Genomic DNA, 22592 nt, shown 5'->3' on the forward strand with positions numbered 1-22592 from the left:
TGGCTAAGGCGGGCTTAACCACCCTAAGACTTTTTGAAAATTTAGCACCACCTAGTGGATTAATCCCATACCCTCTCCAAAACCAACAGAGCACACACAAAAAGCCTCAATCTAATTGCGACCTCCTGATCGACCTGGATTTACATGTCCAACCGGAAAGGAATGATGATCCTTATAAAGTCACATGTGATTGTCTTAGTCCTCAACTGACTGACTCACGGGTGTCAATCCCGCTAAATATGCTTAATGAGACGTCCACTCTGAATCACCGGGAGGCTAATATCGTGAGAGGTGATATCCCCACCACTCTACCGCCAGGCTCTTTGCAAATCGCAAATAATGAGAGGAATCATCGGAAGGGACGGAGGGAGGATTCCTTAGAGAATGAAGAACACATGTTGCTTCAGTCTTTCAGTTCTTTACCAGCGACTGATCGTGATGATATCCTTGACAGACTAGTTCAACTCACACTCCGCCTATCTGCAATCCATGAGAAAAATGAGGGCGGCTCAACCGTTTCTCCAATAAGAAGCCTGGTGATGGAAAACGAGTCGAAAGAACAGTTACCTATTGAACAAACCTTAAACCAACCACTGCATTCGATACCTTCTCTTCCGTGGTTACAACGAGGGAGCTCTCCTTCCAGGACATCATTTATTATACAAACGAGGAAAGGACAAAACTGCCCGGCCACCCTGATGGATGCATCCAAAACAGACTGACAGACGACAATCCTCTCCTGGAACATAATGGGATGGGCTAATAAGTTTATGGTGGCAGACTTGTTTTCTTTTTTGTATAAGTTTAAGATCATATGCCTCCAGGAAACTTGGATGACATCTTCTCCATTGTTTCTAAATGGATATCATACTTTTACCCTCCCTGCGATCAAATCTCATAGTAAAGGAAGGGGCAGTGGAGGCCTCTGTATTTTTATTTCTACGGACTTATCCGCAGATATTCAAATACTGAACCCAAACTGTGATCATTACGTACAGAGTATAAGGATAACAGGTTCCTCTATAGATGCTCTTATCATCATAAACGCCTATTTTCCCTCTCTTATGGCCAGAAGACTAGCTCCCGGATCTATCTGGGATAAACTATCAGAGTTTTTATCATTCGCTGAATCCCAATTTCCATTGGATAGGGTAATACTCTGTGGGGACTTTAATGCCAGGTTGGGTTCAGAGTGGATCGATGTCCCGACATCGAATCAGGACCCGGCCACCATCAGCCCTCTAAACCCTAGGATCTCCCAAGATCAGATCATTAATAAACAAGGTTTGAAATTAGCGGAACTCATACAAATACACCATCTAGAATGCCTACATGGCTCAGCCATAGATCTGTCCAAAGGCGCATTCACATACCTTTCACCTAGAGGAGCTAGTGCGATAGATTTCACGTTTGTTTCAAGGTCTTTAATTCCAGTGGTCTATAAGTTCTCAGTTTTAGACAGAATAGAGAGCAATCATTTCCCCACTTTGCCAGTTCTGAGCTTAGGCCACTCTTTACCTCCTCCTGCTCCACTACATCAGGAGGGCCTCCAATCAGCTGATCGCAGAGTTCGATGGTCTCTAACTTTAAATACCTCTGTGTTGCAATTTTGGATAGCCACAATATGCTCTCTCTTAGGAAAGCAGCCATGGACCCTGAGACAAACACACTTAATACCATCAAATTATCATCCTCTTAAAACCCATGTTAACTCAGAAAGTTCGCCTCAAGGCTGCTCCACCAATGACCAAGAGGTGGTTTGACCCTGACTGTAAAAACGCCAATCGCCAAGTAGTTAAATTCGCACGCAGAACAAGAACGGATCCAACCCCAGCTCATCGTGCCCATCTAGCCTACTTGCGCTCTACTTACAAAGTATTGTTAAGACAAAAAAAGGCCATGTTTATAAGAGCGCAATGGCAACAGCTCAATCAAGCGTTACAGGATGGCAACGAGCGTCTATTCTGGGATATGGTAGCTGGGGGGTTTGGATCCCATAGTCAATTAATAATTGATCAAATTTCCGCCCCAGGTTGGTATAATCATTTTACCAAACTTTACACCATCCCTGCTGATATTACTGGCCCCTCCTCGCCTTTTAATGAGTTGACTTATTCTGATTGGCCCCCGGTCTCGGTACCCCAAATACGCGTCCTTATCTCCGCGTTACAAAAAGGGCAAGGCGCCGGGGGAAGACATGATTCCACCTGAACTTTTTACAAATTTCCCAGACTGGTGGGCACCCATTCTTGCCAAACTATTCACCCAGATCAATAATACAGGCATTATGCCGGAGGGATGGAAACAGAGCACTTTCATTCCTATTTTTAAGAAGGGCCAGAGACAAGACCCAAAAAACTATCGGCCCATTAGCCTATTAGATATTGGAGCTAAGTTATATAGCAAATTCCTTCTGCTCAAATTCGAGGAGTGGGAAATTGCTAACGAGGCCATTGATCCAGAACAAGCAGGGTTTCAGAAAGGGCAGAGCACTATCCATCTCTGTTTCACCCTTCATTTCTTAGCCAGACAATCATTGCTGGGTCCCACAAAACACCTATATGCCGCTTTTGTTGACCTGGCGGCGGCCTTTGATTCAATCAATAGAGGCCGTTTGTGGGACAAGCTCGCCCGAACCAATATAAACGCCTCTTATATCTAATAACAGAATTGTACTCTAATAACACCGTGAGAATAAGAGTGGGAAACAATTTAACAGACTCAATTTCCGCAAATAAGGGTGTAAAACAAGGCTGTCTCTTAGCACCCTCTTTATTTAATTTCTATGTAAATGACATTGTTGCTGACCTAGCGGGTCCATCATATTTTCCTCCCTCCTTGGGAAATAGGAAGGACTCAACATTATTATATGCGGATGATATGATTCTTTTATCTCTCACCCCCATCGGCCTAAGGAGATTATTGGCACAATTAGATGTTTACTGCAATAAAGAACATTTACAATTATCAATTATCAGAAAACAAAGATTATGCTTTTCGGGAAAAGACATACCTCACACAAATGGGCTATTGGAGGTCACCCAATAGAACAATGTCGTTCCTTTAAATATTTAGGGATCCACTTTCAAGATACCCTCTCCTGGAACAAACAAATTGCTACCATCAAACTATCAGCCACCAGGCCTACAGGGGCAATCCTTAGATTTTACAGGACAGTGGTGGGATATCTTGTGGCCCCTGCCCTGAGAATCTTTCAGTACAAGGTCCTACCTCAGATTCTATACGGGGCGGCTATATGGGGTTGGGAAATTCTCCCCTTCACTAGAAGCCATCCAAAACAATTTCATTAGACAACTAATGCGCCTACCACCCGGCACACCCTCTGCATGTTTACGAACTGAATCTGGTCTCTTTCCTGTTTGTGCCCAGATTCATAGAGCCATTTTAATGTACGGGACATTGCTTACTAGGGCAAATACTAAGATCTTGGCGAAGGCTTGTTTGGATCTGGCCGAGAGGACCAGACATTGGAATTCTAGAGTTTTGAATATTTACCAACAATACCATATCGCTCCCCAGCCTCTCGCCCATTTGAATAAAGCTAACCTAAGAGAACAGATTGAACAACACTGTATATGGATGGACAGGCTAGCTGTTTCTAATTCCAAGTTTGCAAAATGGTATGCCATATTTAAATCTGACCACCTAAGGTCTAAGTATCTGTCAAATCTTCTACCTGTACATCTGAGATATGCTTTTACAGCTCTAAGATTGCAAACAATGCCCAGTGCTGTTGTGTCTGGCCGCTTTCAGCAAATTCCATGGGGCCAGAGGATTTGCATCTGTCCATCGGGAAAGGTTAGAAGATCTACCTCACTACCTTCTTGAATGCCCACTCTACATACACCCAAGACTTAAATACCTTGATCCTCTAATTAGGGGCCTGGGCCCTTGCGATGAAGAACAAATCATAAGTTTCCTACTAGCTGATATTGACCCTAAGGTCACCTATAGGGTGGCCCTTTTTGCCCTGGCTGCTCAAAAATTGAGGGCTAAACACCTTATAAACCAGGGATCCTTAGGTCTCTAGAGGCTGAGGGTTCCTACAGCTTTAATTGAGATATTCATAGTGTATAATACATTTTATTATTGTGCTGGGGCTTTCTGCTTAAATAACTGTTTAATTATGATGTTTTTAAAAAATGTAATGTTTTTTTTCTCTTTTAACTGTTGTGATGGCCTATGGCCTGGCAATAAACTTTACTACTACTACATGTACAGTCGTCTTTTTGGTTGCTCAAAAATGTGGATGGAAGAAACAAATTATTGGTTTCACAGAATTCAGTAAGTCTTTCTCCTGCTTCATTTCTGTCTCCTAAGCCCCATTTCCCCACAATTTCTAGTTCTTCTCTGTTCCCTACTTTTGCATTCCAGTCCCCCATGATTATCAGCACATCTTGTTTTGGTGTGTGATCAATTTCTTCCTGTACTTCTGCGTGAAATCTCTCCAATTCCTCTTCTTCTACATTTGCCATTGCAGCATAGACTTGTATGATGGTTATGTTAATAGGTTTCCCATTAAGTCTCATTGATATCACTCACTCAGACCTTGCATTATAGCTCCTGATTGCTTTTGCTACATCACTTCCCACTATTAAAGCAACTCCGTTTCTTCTTAATTTCTCATTTCCTGCATAAAATATTTTGTAGTGGCCTGATTGAAAATGTCCCATTCCCGTCCATTTTAATTCACTCACGCCAAGTATGCGTTCCATTTCTTGCTTGGCAATTTCTAACTTTCCTTGTTTCGTGCTTCTCGCATTCCATTTTCCTATTGTGTACGTCGTACAACTCCGGACTTTCCTTTCACATGTGTGCATCATTTTCATTCAGCTTTGACCCAGCTGCATCATTAGTCACAGTGCTACTCATTCTTCCCCAGTAGTTTGGCAAGTGCCTTCTGTCTCATCTTCCAGCACTATCTTGTGTTGCATTTTGGATAATCTATTCATAGGGTTTTCATGGTAAGAGGTATTCAGAGGTGGTTTACCATTGCCTCCCTCTGAGTTTGGATGCATCTTAGTCTGGTGTCTCAGCTTTGACCATTCCACCTTGGGTGACCCTGCTAGGAGTCTAGCCTCTTGTTCTAGACTCCTGACGGCATTGCTCTCAACTTCTTTGACACTCTCAAACCCCCTCACCACGTTAAGGTGTGCATCTCTGTGGGGGGGAGGACAATATAGGGGTCTCAACAACTCTCAGCACCTGTAACAAACTACAGTACCCAGGATTATTTGGGGGAAGCCATGGCTGTTACAGTGGTTGATACTGCTTTAAATGTGTGATGTGGATGTGGCCTGTGTTGTTAACGGAATGTGTAGTTGGGTCACTCTCCCTTTAAGTCTGCAACTGCATGCATACTAGGGAGTGTATTTTGTTGATGTTGGTAGTGCTTCATTCCAAGTACATGTGTTTAAAGTCCTGGTCTGTAAATAAGAGTTCCATACAGTGAACTTTGTGTTTCCTGGTAGAATGCAGCGCTTTAGGCCAGAATGGGGGCAAAGCCCTTTCAGGCTCAGCTCTTGCTTCCAGCCCTCTGACTAGACTTCCATCTCTCCTGATCTGGAACGCCTGATGCTGCTTGTATTCCCTGCTCTCCTTCCTCTGCCCATCATGTGGAATGTTACATAACCCTAAGTACCTCAGTCCCAGTTAAGGCCATGTGCTGTCCAGGCTAACATGACAGCTTCCGTATATCCTGATCTGGCCATTGGAACTCTGACACCAGCCAATCTGAGCTGCAAGGAACTTTCTGGGCTTTACCAGCCTGCTCTTTAGGAACACAGAAAGTTGCCTTATACTGGTCCATCTAGCTGTCCACATGGACTGGCAGCAGCCTTATACTGGTCCATTGGTCCATCTAGCTGTCCACACGGACTGGCAGCAGCTCTCCAGTGTTTCAGGCAGGGATTTTACCAGCCTGCAAAGTGTCATGGGCCCCAAGGAGAATCTCTTGCAAGATTGGGAGGATGAAGAAGGAGTTACTGACACTCGGGAGGACATTGCCAGCACTGATGAAAGAAATGAGGGGCTTACAAACGATGTGTCTCCAGAAGCCTTGAAGCCAGGTGCTGGAGTTACTGAGGAAGGCTCAGACAGCCTTTCCTTGTCTCATCTGGTTGGTGATGACTCTCTGCAGGCATCAAGGCCAAGTGTAACGGCAAATCAGACAAGTGCTAACAAAACCACTGGAAATTTTCAGGCAGGGGAAAATGAAAGCGACTCAGTAGAATCAGAGCCTGGCATGTCTCCAAGGCTGCAGAGGATAGAGTAGCCCAATTTCATCCACCCTCCTGTTGTAGCCTTCACCTGGCAACTCATGCTAAGAGCCTAAATTAATTCACAGTGTCAAGTGCCCACCCTTTTTCTGTATAAATAGAAGTAGCATTGATTGTATTATCTATTGCAACGTAACCAGTCTGTTGTTGCTTCCAATGTCTAGATACCTGCTCCTGTTTGAATCCTGGTTTAAGCCTAACATGAGATGCTAGATCCCTGTTCTAATTTGTGGAATAAAGCTTTTGTAGAAAAACCCAGTCTCTGAGTCCTGAGTCTGCTTCTCTGGTTGGGAGCTAGGACACAAAGCTGATACTTCATTTCAGTTCTGAAGCCCCTTATCCATGCAACACTTTCTGCTGAATTATGATAAATTTGCAAAATGTGATGATAAATTTGCAGTTGTCATGTGTAGTCATGAAAGTGGGATAAAGGGTTGGAAGGACTGTTGGGAGAGTGCAATACAAATTAACCTCCCTGGCTCTCTCTCAATAGAGGCCAGTGCCACCTCAGTATTGGGATGTCAGGCCTTAACTGTAAAGATTTTCCCAAGTCTTGGGAGCTGCCCTGGGCTCCTACTGTGAGAAAGGGTGGGATATAAATCTAATAAATAAAAAATAAATAAGTGGAGCAGTTCACTCCCCACCCCCACTTCACATATTTGGGTGGGGCCTGGAAGGCATGACCAACAGCCTGAAACGTGGGTTCAAAGTACAACAGAATGAAGCAAAAAAAAAAACACTAATAGGGATTCATATCACCTGGTATCATGTGATCTTGATTGTTCTTATGGTAGTGAAGCCTAGCAGTTGTATCCTATTCAGAATGTTCATGGCAAGAAGCCTCAGGATACTGTAGCGTTTGCAACATTACTCATACATAGCCATATGTGCAAGATGGGAATTAACTGGTTGTGCGGTATCAATCATAAATTATCTTCCATTATATTTTCTCACAGTAGCCTTTGGCAAAGTTGTTGAACCAACCATGCATTCTCCGATATTACAATCAGCAGTCAGCTGATCTGTCTGGAACCTGTGTTATGAATGTGTAGTATGGCTCCTTCAGAGAGATGCTAAACAATAAACTATTTGGATTTGGCCCAGACCAAATCTCCTGGCCAAGTCAGTGTTTTTTCCACTATCACAGAAGTCATTGGGCCTGTGGTGTACAAGGTCCAAAGTGCAGATATGCTAGTGTCATACTCAGGGCTGGCACCAGGCGTGGTTGGGCCCTTGGACACCAGCCTGCCCTAGGCCCGCAGTGCCATGGCCCAACACCCCCCATACAGGCAGCATGGGACTAATAAGCCCACCTGTATGTGCTACCTACCTCTCGTGTCATGTGAATGACATGCACGCATTGTGATCGTGCCATCAACCAAATGTTCGTGTCATCAACCAAGATGTCATCTTGGCAGGCATGTGCACAAAGCATTCAAACTGACGGGAGAGGTCGGTGGGGCATGCATGCAAGCTTATCAAGCCCTGCACTGTCTGCATTGGGGGTGGTGTCTGGGAGCTCCCTTTCCAACCCTGCTGTAGATCATGGAATGGGAGCACCACCCTCCCACCCTGAGGAGGGTCTCATCCAGGACCCACCTGGCTGCCCTCTAGCACTAGCCCAGGTTGTATTGCCCTGTTGACTAATTGAGAAGTCCCTCTCCGAGTGGTTTGACAACAGCAGAAAAATCTCCTCTAGAGCAGCCTGTAGTTTATGTTCCTGATGCACCTCCTGTAGATTTACCTGAGCTTCAACGTGGATCAAACAATAATTCATCCTTGCCTGCAGCAGCTGCTGAAATGCATTTGCCTGGGATTTCTACACCAGTAAAACACACAGAGACAGCCCTGTGAAAGGATACCACCTCATTGGTTAAAATGTTATCTTTGTAAGGGGGTAGAGAGACGCTATATATGCCAGATAGCACTGGTTCAGTGTTGCTGGATCTGTTGAGCTCTTGTAGTTGGCATGCAGGTGGGTTTTATACAGCAGTTCAGGCATTTTATGGAGCAATAAAATTTCATGGGCAGCTGTGTTTGAAAGGCCTGCTTGAACCTTGTTTGTTTTCCTGCTACCACAAACACAACAATACTCTTGAAATCAATAGAAATAAAAGAGTCATTAATGGAGGGCAAATAGGCTGTGCTAAGTAAGTTGGTTTCTACTCCCACCCCCTGCATTTCCTCTGTTTTGAATATCTGATTCCATGTTTCTATTACCCTTTAGTGGCATTGTTCCTTGCCTAAATCTCCAAATTCTGCAAAACTAAAGAGTGGGCATTTTGAGCCATGTTTGTTCAAAAATAAACAATTTTGAATAAATTAAAGTAGTTTAGAGCTTGTTTTGAGTCAACTATACACTGTTGATGCCTTCTCTTCTTGCCATTGCTCTGCTTTCCTCTTCTTGCTCGCAGCTCCTGCCCTATGGCTTTTCTAGGACTCATCACTGAATGCACTGCCCTGTGACATTGCTCAGCTCCCTATGGCCACACCTTTCTGTAATCTACTGCCACTCTTGGTTACATTATGGTTGCTACCTCTGATAAGTGGAATTTCTGATGGCTAACCCAGCTTCCTATATTTGTGATGTGATCAGTACATGGTTTAGCAATGCCAGACATCAAAATGCACAGTCAAGGAAGTAGTTGGCTATAAGCTACTACACTCTTGGCACCTAATTTGTTCAGTGGCAGCGTTCTCTCACAAGTGATATTTTCTTCAACAAATTGTGAATTGTCTCACAGACAAGCAAACAGGCCATGACTTGTTTTTCCAAAGCCTGGCTTGTTTTCTCATTGCTCTTTCCTTGCGTCTGCATAGCTTGATGAGTGTCTGGAGTAGGGTGGCTAAACAAACCATGGTTGTCAGGTTCAGACATAATGTCAAATAAACCATGGCTTGTAAACCAGCAACCAACTACGTATTCACTTCATGGTTTGTTGGCAGAAAACAAACCATGGTTAGTCAGGCTGGCTTCATGTGTGCAAATAAAGCATAGTAAGTCTGAACAAACCATGTGCAAACCAGGCCAATGTCTTCCTTCTTATAATGCCCTATATGACCCAGTCTTTGACTTACCTGGAGTGTGCTTGTGTATGTGTGTACTTTTGCTGTGATTCTATTAATTTATAGGCTGAAGATGATATACTTTGGTTGGTTATTAGTTTTGCTTGACTATTCAGATGGGGAAGGGAAGCTTTTCTAAAGTGCATTGACATTTACTGATGAAGGGTGCTATGCAAATTAATGTATTTGAGCACAGCTGAAAACTGTTTGAACATAGTTCTCTCACTTAAGGATATTCTCTGGGTGTTTTAAGCATTTCTGAGTACTTCTCTTCCCACAAAAGCTGACTTTTATAAAAAGAAAAAATATAAAGAAATTAACTACACCAGCTTTCCAATTAAAAAAGCCTGGCAAAGATACTTTTAGCAGCCTGTCTCTTCGAGGAGAAGTCATTCCATCAGTGTATTAAGATTTTTACAATCAGAGAATTCTTTCCTTCTAATGGCTGGTTGGCCCTCAGCAAATGGCCTTGCAGGTGTGTGCTGACACCCACGTTGTGCTGCTAGTCTGATGCTGTTGTCCATGTTAACAGATGGGGATGTTTGGGGGCAGGGGTGATGCCTTCCTGCAGATTCCTTCTGTGGCTCTAGGCCAAATGCGTTTAATTTTCTTGCTCCACTCACTTCATGAGGTGCCCCTGAAAACACATTGGGTTGTAGTCAACTAACTTTTACTCACAGTAGACCCATTGACCGTAAATGGCCATGACTAACTTAGGTCCAACCCTTTCACGTTTTCGCATATTTAAGAGTCAGGAGACGAATTATTTTTTTAAACAAAAGAGAGGACCAGAGTGAGTATGTCTCTATTTTTCTCTTCTCTGCAGCTACTGTTGCTCCCAAAGACAAGCTCTTCTATGGCTTCCTGAAGCCCTGGCTTGGTAAGGTACCTCCCTAGCAGGACTGAGTGCACAGATCATGAGTTCTTGTATCAGGGATGAACATGTAGCAGGGAAAAAAGGATTGGTTACTGCCAGTGGGTTGCTTCTCCTACCATTTGTTGGACAGATAGCTCTTGATTGGGCTTGGTTAGGGACATGAAACAGGATCCTAAAATGTTTAAGGTACTTTGATACTTGCTATAGCACTGAAAATTGAGAAATGCATAAGGCCAAGATCTCCAGTTACTAATAAAGTCTCAAATGAGTCATTTTTACATCTAATAAAATGTTAGGGCTTCACTTTTCCTTATATGCCTTACCAGTGTTCCAGCACAGAACAAATCCAGCCACACATGAGGGGGAATCTTGGGCTGTGGGTGTTTAATTGCCACCTGAATCAGTCTTTCATTTAAAGGTCAGGACAAAATTTAATGGCTGCCAGGAACATGTTTTTAAATGTGCAGCATGCAACTTGTATTTAAATACATTTTTAGTAATATTAAAATTTGAAGAAGTAACTTGCAATATTCAAAGTAAAGTTGCTCGGCTCCGTAGCAATCTGGATGCCCCATCCACATTTACTGTAGTTCCCAGTGGGGTGTCATGGGATCAGATTCAGCTGATGCGGCCTGATGATGCAGACAAGGTGTTTATGATGATGAGGCCAGCAGTGTGTGTTCTTGACTCTTGCCCTTGGCTTATTAAAACTTGCCAGGGGCATATGGCCAAATAGATCCAGGGTGTGGTCAACATATCTTTGTGGGAGTGGCCCAGCCACCCTGAAAGAGACATTGATCTGACCACTCCTGTAAGAGCCCACCTTGGACTCATTGGTTTGTGACAACTACCGCCTGATTGCAAATACCCCCTTTTTAGGGAAGGTGACTGAGAGTGCTGTGTCACAGCAATTGCAACTACTCTTGGATGAAACAGATTATCTTGACCCATTTCAATCTGGGTTCAGGCCAGGGGGAGGGGGAATGTGACCCTGTTATTTTTAGTTGATCTCTCAGCAGCTTTTGATACCGTTGACAGTAGTATCCTTCTGAGCCAACTTGGTGAGATGAGTATCAGAGGCACTTTTTTTACAATGGTTCCAATCATATCTCCAGAGTCAGTTTAAGAAAACAGCATTGGGAGATTGGTTTTCAGACTCCTGGCAGTTGTGCTGTGGGGTGCTACGGGAACCATCTTGTCCCCAATGCTGTTTAACATCTATATGAAGCTGTTGGGAGCAATCATTGGGAAATTTGGGGTGAGGTGTCAGCAGTACACTAATGATACTCAGCTCTATTTCTCTGTAACATCTGAATCAGGAAACACTGTGCAAACACTGAACCAGTGCCAGCACTCAGTGATGGGCTGGATAAGGCCCAGACTCTGAATCCTAGCAAGACGGAGGTGTCAAGAACGCCTGGTTTGTTAAGGCTGCTAACTAAAATGGTTCTGTGGTAAGGGATTGTGTGGGAAACCTCTTGCCTGAATTAGGGCCTCTGGACAGCCATGAGACTGTCAGTTCTCACAGCTGAACTCAGTTAATTAGGCAGTGAGTGAGAACACCTGCTTATCAGCCTGAGACTGGTACCTCAAGGCCACAGGTCTGGGAAGGTTGGAGAAGCATGGGACCATTAGGTGTGAAAGCTCTGGAAGATTTCATCATCACAAAGCCCCCTGATGCTAATTAATTCCTGCCTGTTGCTGGGCTTTTCCCCATAAAAGTAGAGCTAAGATTCTGGGTCTTTGTTCCCCAATGTTCCTTGGTACTACCTGATGTTGGGGTTCTATCTTCCATCTGCTATCCAGGCTATACATCTCTGAGGAGATGTGGAACTATGCAGTTACTCTGCTTGTCTTCCTATATTGTGTGAGTATAGACTAGGCTAGACAGGTTTGTTATTTTTGCTTGTGACTTGAACTCTGTGCATTTTGTATTTTACCTAACCCTAGGGGTGTTTGGTTTAAGGAATTGTTTTGCTGCTATATTTTTGCACTTATATTTTATTTTAATAAAGCTATCTCTTATTTACCAGTGTGTGTTCATTTCAGGGGGAGTTTGACTCTGAATCCAGCACCTTGGCTAATTAGCCACAGATTACTGTATAGAATGTTTTGCCTTAAGGCTCCAAGGCAAGGAGTGTATCCTTGACTCTTGTCTTTTGGAATCCTTGGCAGGTCTATTTCTGGCACTTTGTGTTTCCCCTTGGCCCAGAGTGGGTGACCAGGTTTAAGGGGTGGTGGCAGTCTACCTACCTTACAGGGTTGGTGTTGGTTTAACTCAGCCCTGGTAAGTGAGGCATGGGTTGTGCCTGGCCAGGATCAATTGCCCTGGGCTTGGGAGTTGACCCCCCAGTGAGAATTCTTGACAGGAGGCACTGTGGGTAGGTGGTTCTCTAGACCTGAGAATTGGTCAGTTGTCTGCTTTGGATGGGGTTGTACTTCCTCTGAAAGAGCAGGTTCATAGTCTGGGGATGCTCCTGGATCCATCTTTGTTGTTAGAAGCCCAAGTAACCTCAGTGGCTAGCAGTTGTTTTTGGACTGGGATAGCCTGTTCACTGTTGATCATGTACTGGTATCCTCCAGGCTGGATTACTGTAACGTGTTTTATGTGGTCCTGCCCTTGAGGTTGGTCTGGAAACTGCAGCTGGTGCAAAAAGTGGCGGCGCAACTGCTCACTAGGGCAGGATATTGCCAGTATGTTACTCCAGTGCTGAAAGAATTGCACTGGCTGCCTATTAACTACAGCCTAAGTTCAAGTTGCTAGTTTTAGTGTATAAAGTCCTCCCTACTCACTTGGTTCTGCAGGTGAGGGTCTCCTGCAGATACCATCTTATCAGGAGGTCTATTCCACACAACGTAGGAAGTAGACCTTTAGTGTAGTGGCACCTTTCCTTTGGAATTCTCTCCCCTTAAATATTAAACAGGTGCCACCTCTGTTATCTTTTTGGTGCCTACTGAAGACCTTCCTCTTTCAACAAGCCTTTTCAGTAGAGACCTTATCCCAGTCTGCGTTGCAATTGCTTTTAAGATGTTTCTAAAGATTTTTTTAACATTTTGTTTTTAAGATGTTTTAGTATTTTTTCAGTTGTTTGCCACCTCCTTCTGGGAGGAAGGGCAGGATATAAATTAATTAAATAAATAGTGTCTGGAGGCAGATATACATATGCTTCCTGGAGGTAGATACAGTGGAAGCACCTTTAGTGGAGGCCAGCTCCAAGACAAGCAGAAAAACCTTTTCTCTTCTTTCCTCTTCTCCCAGGCATTTTAGCATGTGTTTTAAATTGTTTTTATATTGTTTTAAATTGTTTTCAAAATATGTGTTTTAAATTGTATATTTGTTTTAATGTTTTTGATTGCTGTAAACCGCCCAGAGAGCTTCGGCTATGGGGCGGTATACAAGTGCAATCAATCAATAAACCTGGTAAACAAGCAGTTATGGGCCAAGAGTAGCAGTACCAGAGAGGTGCCCTAGAAAGCTGGTTAGGTGGAGAAACCTAAGTCTATGATGACATTGTGAGTCAGACCTGAATCTTCTCAAATTTACATGACCTTGAACCTGCTTGTCTGAAGTGGTGATGATATATCAGTATGTGTCATAAAAGGCTTAGAGTGAATATACCAATCAGGGTTATCCTCTCAGGCTTCTGTGACACATATCGATATAACATGATATGCTAAGCAATTATTTTTATTCTAGCCAATGAGAACAGGACAGACACAGGAAATTCCGGACTCCTTCCATATTTAATTAAGCTCAGTGCCACCTGGTGGTGGAACTATATAATGACGCTATCTACACCAGGGGTCACCAGTGCGACACCCACATGCTCCTGTCAAGGCATTCCCTGGCACCCACAGTGTCCACTCCTCCCTCCAGTTGCAATTAGGCTTTTTTCAAATCTACTTGCAGTGAGGAGAGGGGGGCATTTTTGTGAGGGTTCACAGTTGAGGGGAAGGGAAGGATTAATTTTCCCTGTCTAGCTGTGATATACACACACCAAAAATGCCCCCCACACTGTAATTAAGCTTGAAAGAAGCTTATTAGAAGGCTTCTTTCAAGCCTAACTGCAATGGAGAGGGACATTTGGGGGGCAAGGGTTAATCCTCCTCTGCAATTAGGCTTAAAAGAAGTCCTCTGTTGGCTAAAATAAGTTCTTTCAAATGCAATTGCAAAGGGGAGAGGCAGTTTGCAGAGGACACAGCTGGGGAGGACAAGGCTAATCTTACCTTCCCAGCTGTGACACTGCAGCCCCCATGCTGTAAACTCCCTGGTACACCACCTTAATTAGGCATTAATGAAGCCTTCTGTTGAGTACAGTAGAGTGGTCTTTTTAAGTTCACCTCAGGAGGGGAGGATTAACCCTTCCATTGTCAGTTGCAAACCCAGAAATTGCCCCTCCCCCACTGCTTTTAATCTTGAAAAATGCTAATAGAATTTTTGTCAAGACTAATTGCAGGGTGGAGTGATCTTCCTGGAGATTGCAGCTAGGGCAGATAAGGTTAACTCTTTCCTTCCCATGCACTCTCCAGGAAAATTGCCCCCCTTAAGTGTGCTTGGAAGAAAAGCTAAAACACTTTTTGCACGCTTCATTGCTAAGGGGTGTGGGCAGTAGAGTAAGTGAATGGGTGTCTGCTTATATATATATGTGTGTGTGGTTGCAATACATGTGTGGTGCCCATGACAGTTTCTGAGGTTTGCAAATGTGCCCACAAGGCCAATAAAGTTAATGACCCCTGATACACACAGGAGGAGACTCCTTACCTGCAATAAAATAATTATCTGTAGGGCTTCTAGTTTGTGGATGCAAAAAAGCCACCACTATCTGTCTCGCATAGGAGTCGTTGGTGCACCATGTACCAGGTAAAGCTGACTTCACAGATGCAACCTAATTAGCAACAGATCTTTCATCTTCTGATTTGGAGATCAAATGGTGGCATTTGTTTCTTAAGAACATCCAGGTGAAGATATAATTTTGCATCCACAGGAGCAACCTAACCTAGCCCCTTAGTCTCCCTAGAAAATCCAACTGGACTGATGCCTTCTGTGCTTAGGTTGGGTCAGGCTAGTTCATATAGTTTAGGCAGCTCACCAGCAGGGGGTCTGTCTGCCCGGTGTCCCATCATTGTGGTTATCTTTGGGTAGAGTAATTTCTTGGGCTTGGCAGGTCACATTCTGTGGGAGGTATGGTGACTTCAGGCAGGCAATTCCACTGCCAGGAAAATGTATCTCAATGAGTCAGTGCTTTCTTGTGCCAGGCGATGGGCTGCTTCTGAGCAGTGGGAAGAAGTGGGGACGACACCGACGGATGCTCACCCCCGCCTTTCATTTTGACATCCTGAAGCCTTACATGAAAATCTTCAGCCAGAGCACGGACGTCATGCACGTGAGCACTTCCAAAATTCCCATGTTAACAAATGTGCCCCAACTCCATGTGCCTCATCTCACACTCATCATTTCAGTCCTCTTAAACATCACTCTGTCTCAAGCAGCAACTGTGCAATGCACCCAATTTCTGGTTCCTTCCTACCCTAGAGATTAAATTAACTGGGGAGGCAAAAAGGGATTGCCCAGATGATCTTGTGTTGTGTGTGTTGTCAATGCACACCTATTTTCTGTTTGTAGGACAATAGTCTGCATGCATTATGACCAGCTAGCACTACTATCAATTGCCATATATTATGAGCAAAGAGTTGTGCTTTGTGCCTGGGAAAATGTGTTTCAGCCTTCAGATAATAGATTCATATCCTTTGTAATTATAGTTTGGACTATGATTGTCACAAACAATGTTAGAAATAGTACCCACGAAGAAGCACTGACACTTGAGCAGAGAGTAGAGTTGTGGCTATCTGATTACGTTTTGTTTTTCAGTTTGACAAATTAGCTGCCCGTTACAATTCGCCAAAAATTGTGTTCCACTAATTATCATGATTCCCAGTTCTCCCTTTTTTCCCCATTATTTTTTCCAAAAAATTATGTATTTTTTTTTGTTATTCCTTATTCCTTCAAGTCAATCCTAACTTATGGTGACCTTATAAATAGGGTTTTCATGGTATTCAGAGGTGGTTTACCATTGCCTTCCTCCGTGGCTGAGAGGCAGTGACTGGCCCAAGGTCACCCAGTGAGCTTGATGGCTGTGTGGGGATTCGAACCCTGGTCTCCCAGGTCGTAGTCCAACACTCTAACCACTACGCCACACTGGCTCCCATTCCTTATGCTGCTGTATAATTTAGATAATGTATACAGCAGCAGTTGATTACAAAAATAATTACGTAATTCTTGGTGCAGATTTTTGGAAAAAGATGGTGTCACCGACAGCTGTGAATGCATGCAGAGTGGGAGCCTATTTGACGACAAGATGAACTTGCAGATTATTCTACACCATCTCTAGTAGAGAGCAACATAGTCTCACCTCCTGCTCATTGTTTCCTTAAGCACCTGTTCAAATGCTAAGTGCTATTTTTTTTTAAAAAAATGAATTTTAAGTTGCCTGGTAGTTATGTATGCTTCAGTATCCAGGCTTTTCAGTATGAATATTTTATACAAATGGGGGGAATGTGTAAGCACTTGAATGCCCCAACACTCCATTGTCCAGGGTACTGCTTGCATCTATCTTGGTATTTAAGGTTTTTATTTTATTTTAACAATTTAAAATTTTATTTAACATGTATCATTAACACAATATAATTTTACCAAAAATTATAATTTACTGCAATATTACAAGCTTGCAGTCTCAATGCGTGGATGAGACGATCGTGTCGGGTGGAAGGGTTTGGATTTGTTTGGCACTGGGGAACATTTTGGGACAAGCCGGGCCTGTGCAAAAGGGACGGGCTCCACTTGAACCAGAATGGAACCAGACTACTGGCACTTAAAATTAAAAAGGTGGTAGAGCAGCTTTTAAACTGACTGAGGGGGGAAACCTGACAGGAGCTGAGGAAGGTCCGGTTCGGAATAAACCTCCCCCCTGGGATAAAGACCAAAGAAATGATGAAATTTTAAAAAGGATAGGCCTAGAAGTAGGCATTGTGAGAGCAGGGGCACAGGATATAAATTCAGAAGGGCAAAATTACCACAGGCCAAACCACAAGTGCCAAAGACACTTGAAGAAAGACACTGCTTACAAGTGCCTGTACGCTAATGCTAGGAGCCTCCGAACCAAGATGGGAGAACTGGAGTGCTTGGTCTTAGAGAAGAGCATTGATATAGTGAGCATAACGGATACCTGGTGGAATGGAGAAAACCAGTGGGATACGGTTATCCCTGGATATAAACTATATGGGAAGGACAGGGAAGGACGTATTGGTGGCAGTCGCTCTATACGTGAAAGAAGGCATTGAATCCAGCAAGCTTGAAACCTCAAAAGAGGTGGACTCCTCCACAGAATCATTGTGGGTGGTGATACCATGCCCCAGGAGGGATTTAATACTGGGAACGATCTATCGTCCCCCTGATCAAAATGCTCAGGGAGACCTTGAGATGAGATATGAAATTGAGGAAGCATCCAAACTAGGAAATGTGGTAGTGATGGGTGACTTCAACTACCCAGACATAGACTGTCTGCATATGTGTTCCAGTCATGACAAAGAAGCAAAATTTCTAGATATTCTAAATGACTATTCCCTAGACCAGTTGGTCATGGAACTGACCAGAGGGACGGCAACCCTGGACTTAATCCTCAGTGGGGACCGGGACCTGGTGCGAGATGTAAGTGTTGTTGAACCGATTGGAAGCAGTGACCATAGTGCTATTAAATTAAACATACAAGTAAATGGCCAATTGCCAAGAAAATCCAACACGGTCACATTTGACTTCAAAAGAGGAAACTTCACAGAAATGAGGGGGTTGGTAAAAAGAAAGCTGAAAAACAAAGTCCAGAGGGTCACATCACTCGAAAATGCTTGGAAGTTGTTTAAAAACACTATATTAGAAGCTCAACTGGAGTGCATACTGCAGATCAGAAAAGGTACTGCCAGGGCCAAGAAGATGCCAGCATGGTTAACGAGCAAAGTCAAGGAGGGAAAAAGTCTTCTTTCAGAAAATGGAAGTCTTGTCTGAATGAAGAAAATAAAAAAGAACACAAACTCTGGCAAAAGAAATGCAAGAAGACAATAAGGGATGCTAAAAAAGAATTTGAGGAGCACATTGCTAAGAACATAAAAACAAACAAACAAACAAAAATTCTATAAATACATTCAAAGCAGGAGACCATCTAGGGAGGCGATTGGACCCTTGGATGATAAGGGAGTCAAAGGTGTACTAAAGAACGATAAGGACATTCCAGAGAAGCTAAATGAGTTCTTTGCATCTGTTTTCACAGTGGAAGATATAGGGCAGATCCCTGAACCTGAACTAACATTTGCGGGAAGGGATTCTGAGGAACTGAGACAAATAGTGGTAACGAGAGAGGAAGTTCTAGGCTTAATAGACAATATAAAAACTGACAAATCACCAGGCCCAGTTGGCATCCACCCGAGAGTTCTCAAAGAACTCAAATGTGAAATTGCTGATCTGCTAATTAAAATATGTAACTTGTCCCTCGGGTCCTCCTCTGTGCCTGAGGACTGGAAAGTGGCAAATGTAACGCCAATATTCAAAAAGGGATCCAGGGGGGATCCCGGAAATTACAGGCCGGTTAGCTTAACTTCTGTCCCTGGAAAACTGGAGGCACATAACACACACATATGAAGCTATTGTACCTTTGGCATTGTGGTCTAAATCTGAGGTAATGCGTCAGTTTTGCCATGGCAGCAAATTCCTAGATTTTCTCTGTACATTCTTTGATAAATAGGAGTATTCTGGCTGCAGCTAACATATAAGAGACGACTCCTTTATGTTCTGATAAAGGACTAACATTCTGATGGTACCAAGCCTTCCACATAATTTAACTTTAACAATACTGGATGGAGAGAACATTCAATAGAATTCAAATACAATAAAATAAAATAATTCAAATACAATAAAATACAATGCATAAAAAACAAAAGAAGCAATAAAAATGCAATGAAATGATATGGCATCTAGCACAGCATGTTAGAATGGTTAAAACAGATTAAAAATCTTTAAGTGGTTCATCCTCAGCAATTTTCAAGAGGTCCATGGGGGGAAAAGGTTGGGATGCACTGTCCTAAATAAATGGGTGTAGGTTGCAGACAGCTGGATGCACACCATACATTTAAAGCAGATTCCCCCCTCCCTGAATCCTGAGAACTGTAGCTTACCCTTTACAGTTTCAATTTCCAGCACCTTTAACAAACTACGGTTCCCAGAATTCTTTGTGGAGGAAAATGTGCTTTCAATGTATAGTGCACACACAGCCTAAGAATTGCAAAGTGGGTAAAAAGAGTATAGGGAAGACGGAGGGTAATCATGTGGATCAGCCCTTCCTCCCTTTCAACAAACCTCAAATCTCACACTTTGAAATTCAGATTTCTTTCAAGTTTTACATCCTGTATAGGATGTGGGGAATTCAATGTGTTGGGAAATGGTCTGGTGACAAGTTCCTTCAGTTTTAGCCACAACTAGCCATTTTGAAGTATACATGTCAAAAATCTTCAGCTCTTCAATATTCACAGCAAGCACATACAGGTGGGTGATGTTCTGAGGAGATGGATTTGCTGGATGTTCCAGTAATCGTAACAACAGGTGAAATGGATTCTAGGAAGAATCCTAAAGTCAAACTTGCATCAGCCTTCACCAGTCTGGTGCCCTCTAGACATTTTGGATCACAATTCCCAACAGTCCAAGCCTGAATGAATTTTGAAAATATGCTATATGTCAAATGCTCTTTCCTGCATAAGCAGTTGAACATAAGCAGTTCCAGCACTCTCTCTCGCTCTCTCTGTTTCCCCTGTCCTCCGTCCTTGCACACACTGTGTAAAGTATGAACCATCCTCATCCCTTCCTGCTCTTTGGTTGCCCACAGAAACACCGACTCTTTATGTGGTTTTCTACCCAGCCTGGGTCATTACTATTTTGCCAGAGCTGTGCCGCCATCTCATTGTTCTGTTCACTATGTTGTATTGGCTTCCTTCCAGCGTCATTGGCTCTGATCTTGTGCTCACCTTCTTTTTTTGCAGGCCAAGTGGCACAAGCTGACCTCAGCAGGCCCTGCCTCCCTTGACATGTTTGAGCAGATCAGCCTCATGACTTTAGACAGCTTGCAGAAATGTGTCTTCAGCTATAATAGCAATTGCCAGGAGTGAAACCAGCAGAAGGAGGAATCCTGGGGAGCCCATTGCTTTCCATGTTCTTTATTTTATAACATCAGGTAGTCCCATGAATGTCTCTTTACGCATTGCTTTTGGAACAAGTCAGCTACAGTTCTGTAGTCCCACCTCACAAGGATCTGGAAAGCCAAGGCCTAGGGGCAAACCAAGGCTTAGCAGGAGTTGACAGCTTGTTCTCGGAGTATGTGCTCTTTCTTCCCCAGAGGAAAGAGATGAGGTTGTGGTTACTTGACAGAATAACTCTTCATACCAGTATGGAAGGGAAATGGCATGTAATAGCCACTCCAGTGGTCAGGTGTCTGTTCGAGGAAGTGTGGAACCCTGAGCTTCAAAATGTACACTTCCCCATGACTGGAGCTAATCTCTTGCTAAAGTCTTGCTCAGCTGTCATGGCTTCTGCTCAAAAAACCAACCAACCTCTGGAAATTGATGTTTGTTTGAGAGTGTCTTTGGAAATCACTACAAAGTCTTTGTTGAGGAGTCACCATAGTTCAGCTGCTTTGGAAATGTCTTAAATGTTATGTACAGAAAGAAACAACATTTTGTTCAGGAGACTGGCTCTGTTAATCTGTAACCGTTTCACAAAGTACAGTGCTACCTTGGGAGACTAATCCACTACACACTTACCTGGGAGTAAGTCCCATTGAACCCCATGGAGATTACTTCTGAGTAGATATGTATTGGATTGCAGCCTTAGTCCACGTGCAGGCTGGATGTTGAAACTAACCTAAGATGTTCTCAGTTTTCCATGGTGCCCAGAATCTAGAAGCTTGTGACAAGCATACAGCATCAATGCTTTAATAATAATTAAAGCCAACTCTGAAATTTTAAATTTTATGTGCATTTCTTTAAAAATTCAATTTTTTTAAAAAAAATTATAAGTACTTTGTTTTTATTATCAAGCCCAAAGTTTTATTTATAATTAAAAGTCATGATTATTTAATCCTTTTGAAAATTCAAATAAAATAGAGGACCCAGTGAAGGGGGCATACAATTTTTATGTTAGCTAAAAGGAGGCATGGGTTAAAAAAGATTGAGAAATGTTGCTGTCATGTCTTCTGCTGGCAAGTGGACTTACTATGTATTCCAGGAAATCAAGTGACTACATTGCTGCCATCTTGGAACTCAGCACCCTTGTAGTGCAGCGGCAGCAACACCTGCTCCACCATTTTGACTGGCTCTACTATCTAACAGCTGACGGCCGCCGCTTCCGTCATGCATGTGACTCTGTGCACCGTTTTACAGCTAATGTGATTCAGCAGCGACGAATAGCACTTAACCGCTTGGGACATGATGCCTGGCTCACATCCAAACAGGGCAAATCCCTTGACTTCATTGATGTTCTTTTGCTGGCCAAGGTACTAAGCATGAGGGTGGCAAGAACAGGTATGGTGTGCCTCATCTATAGAACAGAAACTTTTTATGGGAACATACACCCCGAGGATGCCATTCACTTGTATGGAAGGACTGATGACTGTTGTGGAGGTGGAGAACATAGCCAGTGCAGAGCCTCTTGCCTATGGGGAAGGCTGTCCCTATGGCTTATAGAAGAGGTGAACCAGGCTGTATGGGGACAAGGGCCATAGTTCAGTGGTAAAGCATCTGCTTTGCATGTAGAAGGTTCCTGGTTCAATCCCCAGCATCTCCAGGTAGGGCTGGGGATGTCTCCCCATCTGCACCCTGGAGATCCAATACCAGTCATGGCAGACAGTACTGAGCTACATGAACCAATGGCAGCTTCCGGTGTTCCTACGGTGGTGGAGTGAGAGCAGAAGCTGTATGAGACTCTGGTCCATGAATGAGGTGCCCCACAGAAACAGAAGCTAGTGACACTGTCAGCTGGTCAGGCAGCAGCCTTGTCTTTGCAAACACCTGTCTTTGTGCTTGCAGGATGAAGAGGGTCATCACTTGTCTGATGGAGACATTGCAGCTGAGGCTGACACCTTCATGTTTGAGGGTAAGATGCCTGGATTGAGTCTGGTCTGCCACTGTTGGCAGTATCTCTCTGAGGTGGGACAAATGGGGCTCAGTGCCTTCCCCAAGGCACAGGAGGATATGCAGCCTGCCTCTGTGGGCCCAGTGTCATCATCAGCACTGGGTTCTTCTCTCTCTGTGGGGCGAAA

At 43.6% G+C, this 22592-nt stretch overlaps 1 protein-coding gene across 1 annotated transcript in view; it reads left to right on the plus strand.

The window, feature by feature from the left end:
- The window catches only part of LOC133376993 (ultra-long-chain fatty acid omega-hydroxylase), a 44158-nt gene that overhangs the window by 20177 nt on the left and 1389 nt on the right, over positions 1 to 22592 (plus strand). Inside the window, exons 4-7 of the mRNA XM_061610127.1 lie at positions 10192 to 10245; positions 15499 to 15626; positions 20320 to 20441; positions 21560 to 21827. Of these exons, the coding sequence (XP_061466111.1) occupies positions 10192 to 10245; positions 15499 to 15626; positions 20320 to 20441; positions 21560 to 21827 (572 nt within the window). The remainder of the gene's footprint in view (positions 1 to 10191; positions 10246 to 15498; positions 15627 to 20319; positions 20442 to 21559; positions 21828 to 22592) is intronic.

This window comes from Rhineura floridana, chromosome 1 (assembly GCF_030035675.1).
Source record: "Rhineura floridana isolate rRhiFlo1 chromosome 1, rRhiFlo1.hap2, whole genome shotgun sequence".
Classification (NCBI taxonomy): domain Eukaryota; kingdom Metazoa; phylum Chordata; class Lepidosauria; order Squamata; family Rhineuridae; genus Rhineura; species Rhineura floridana.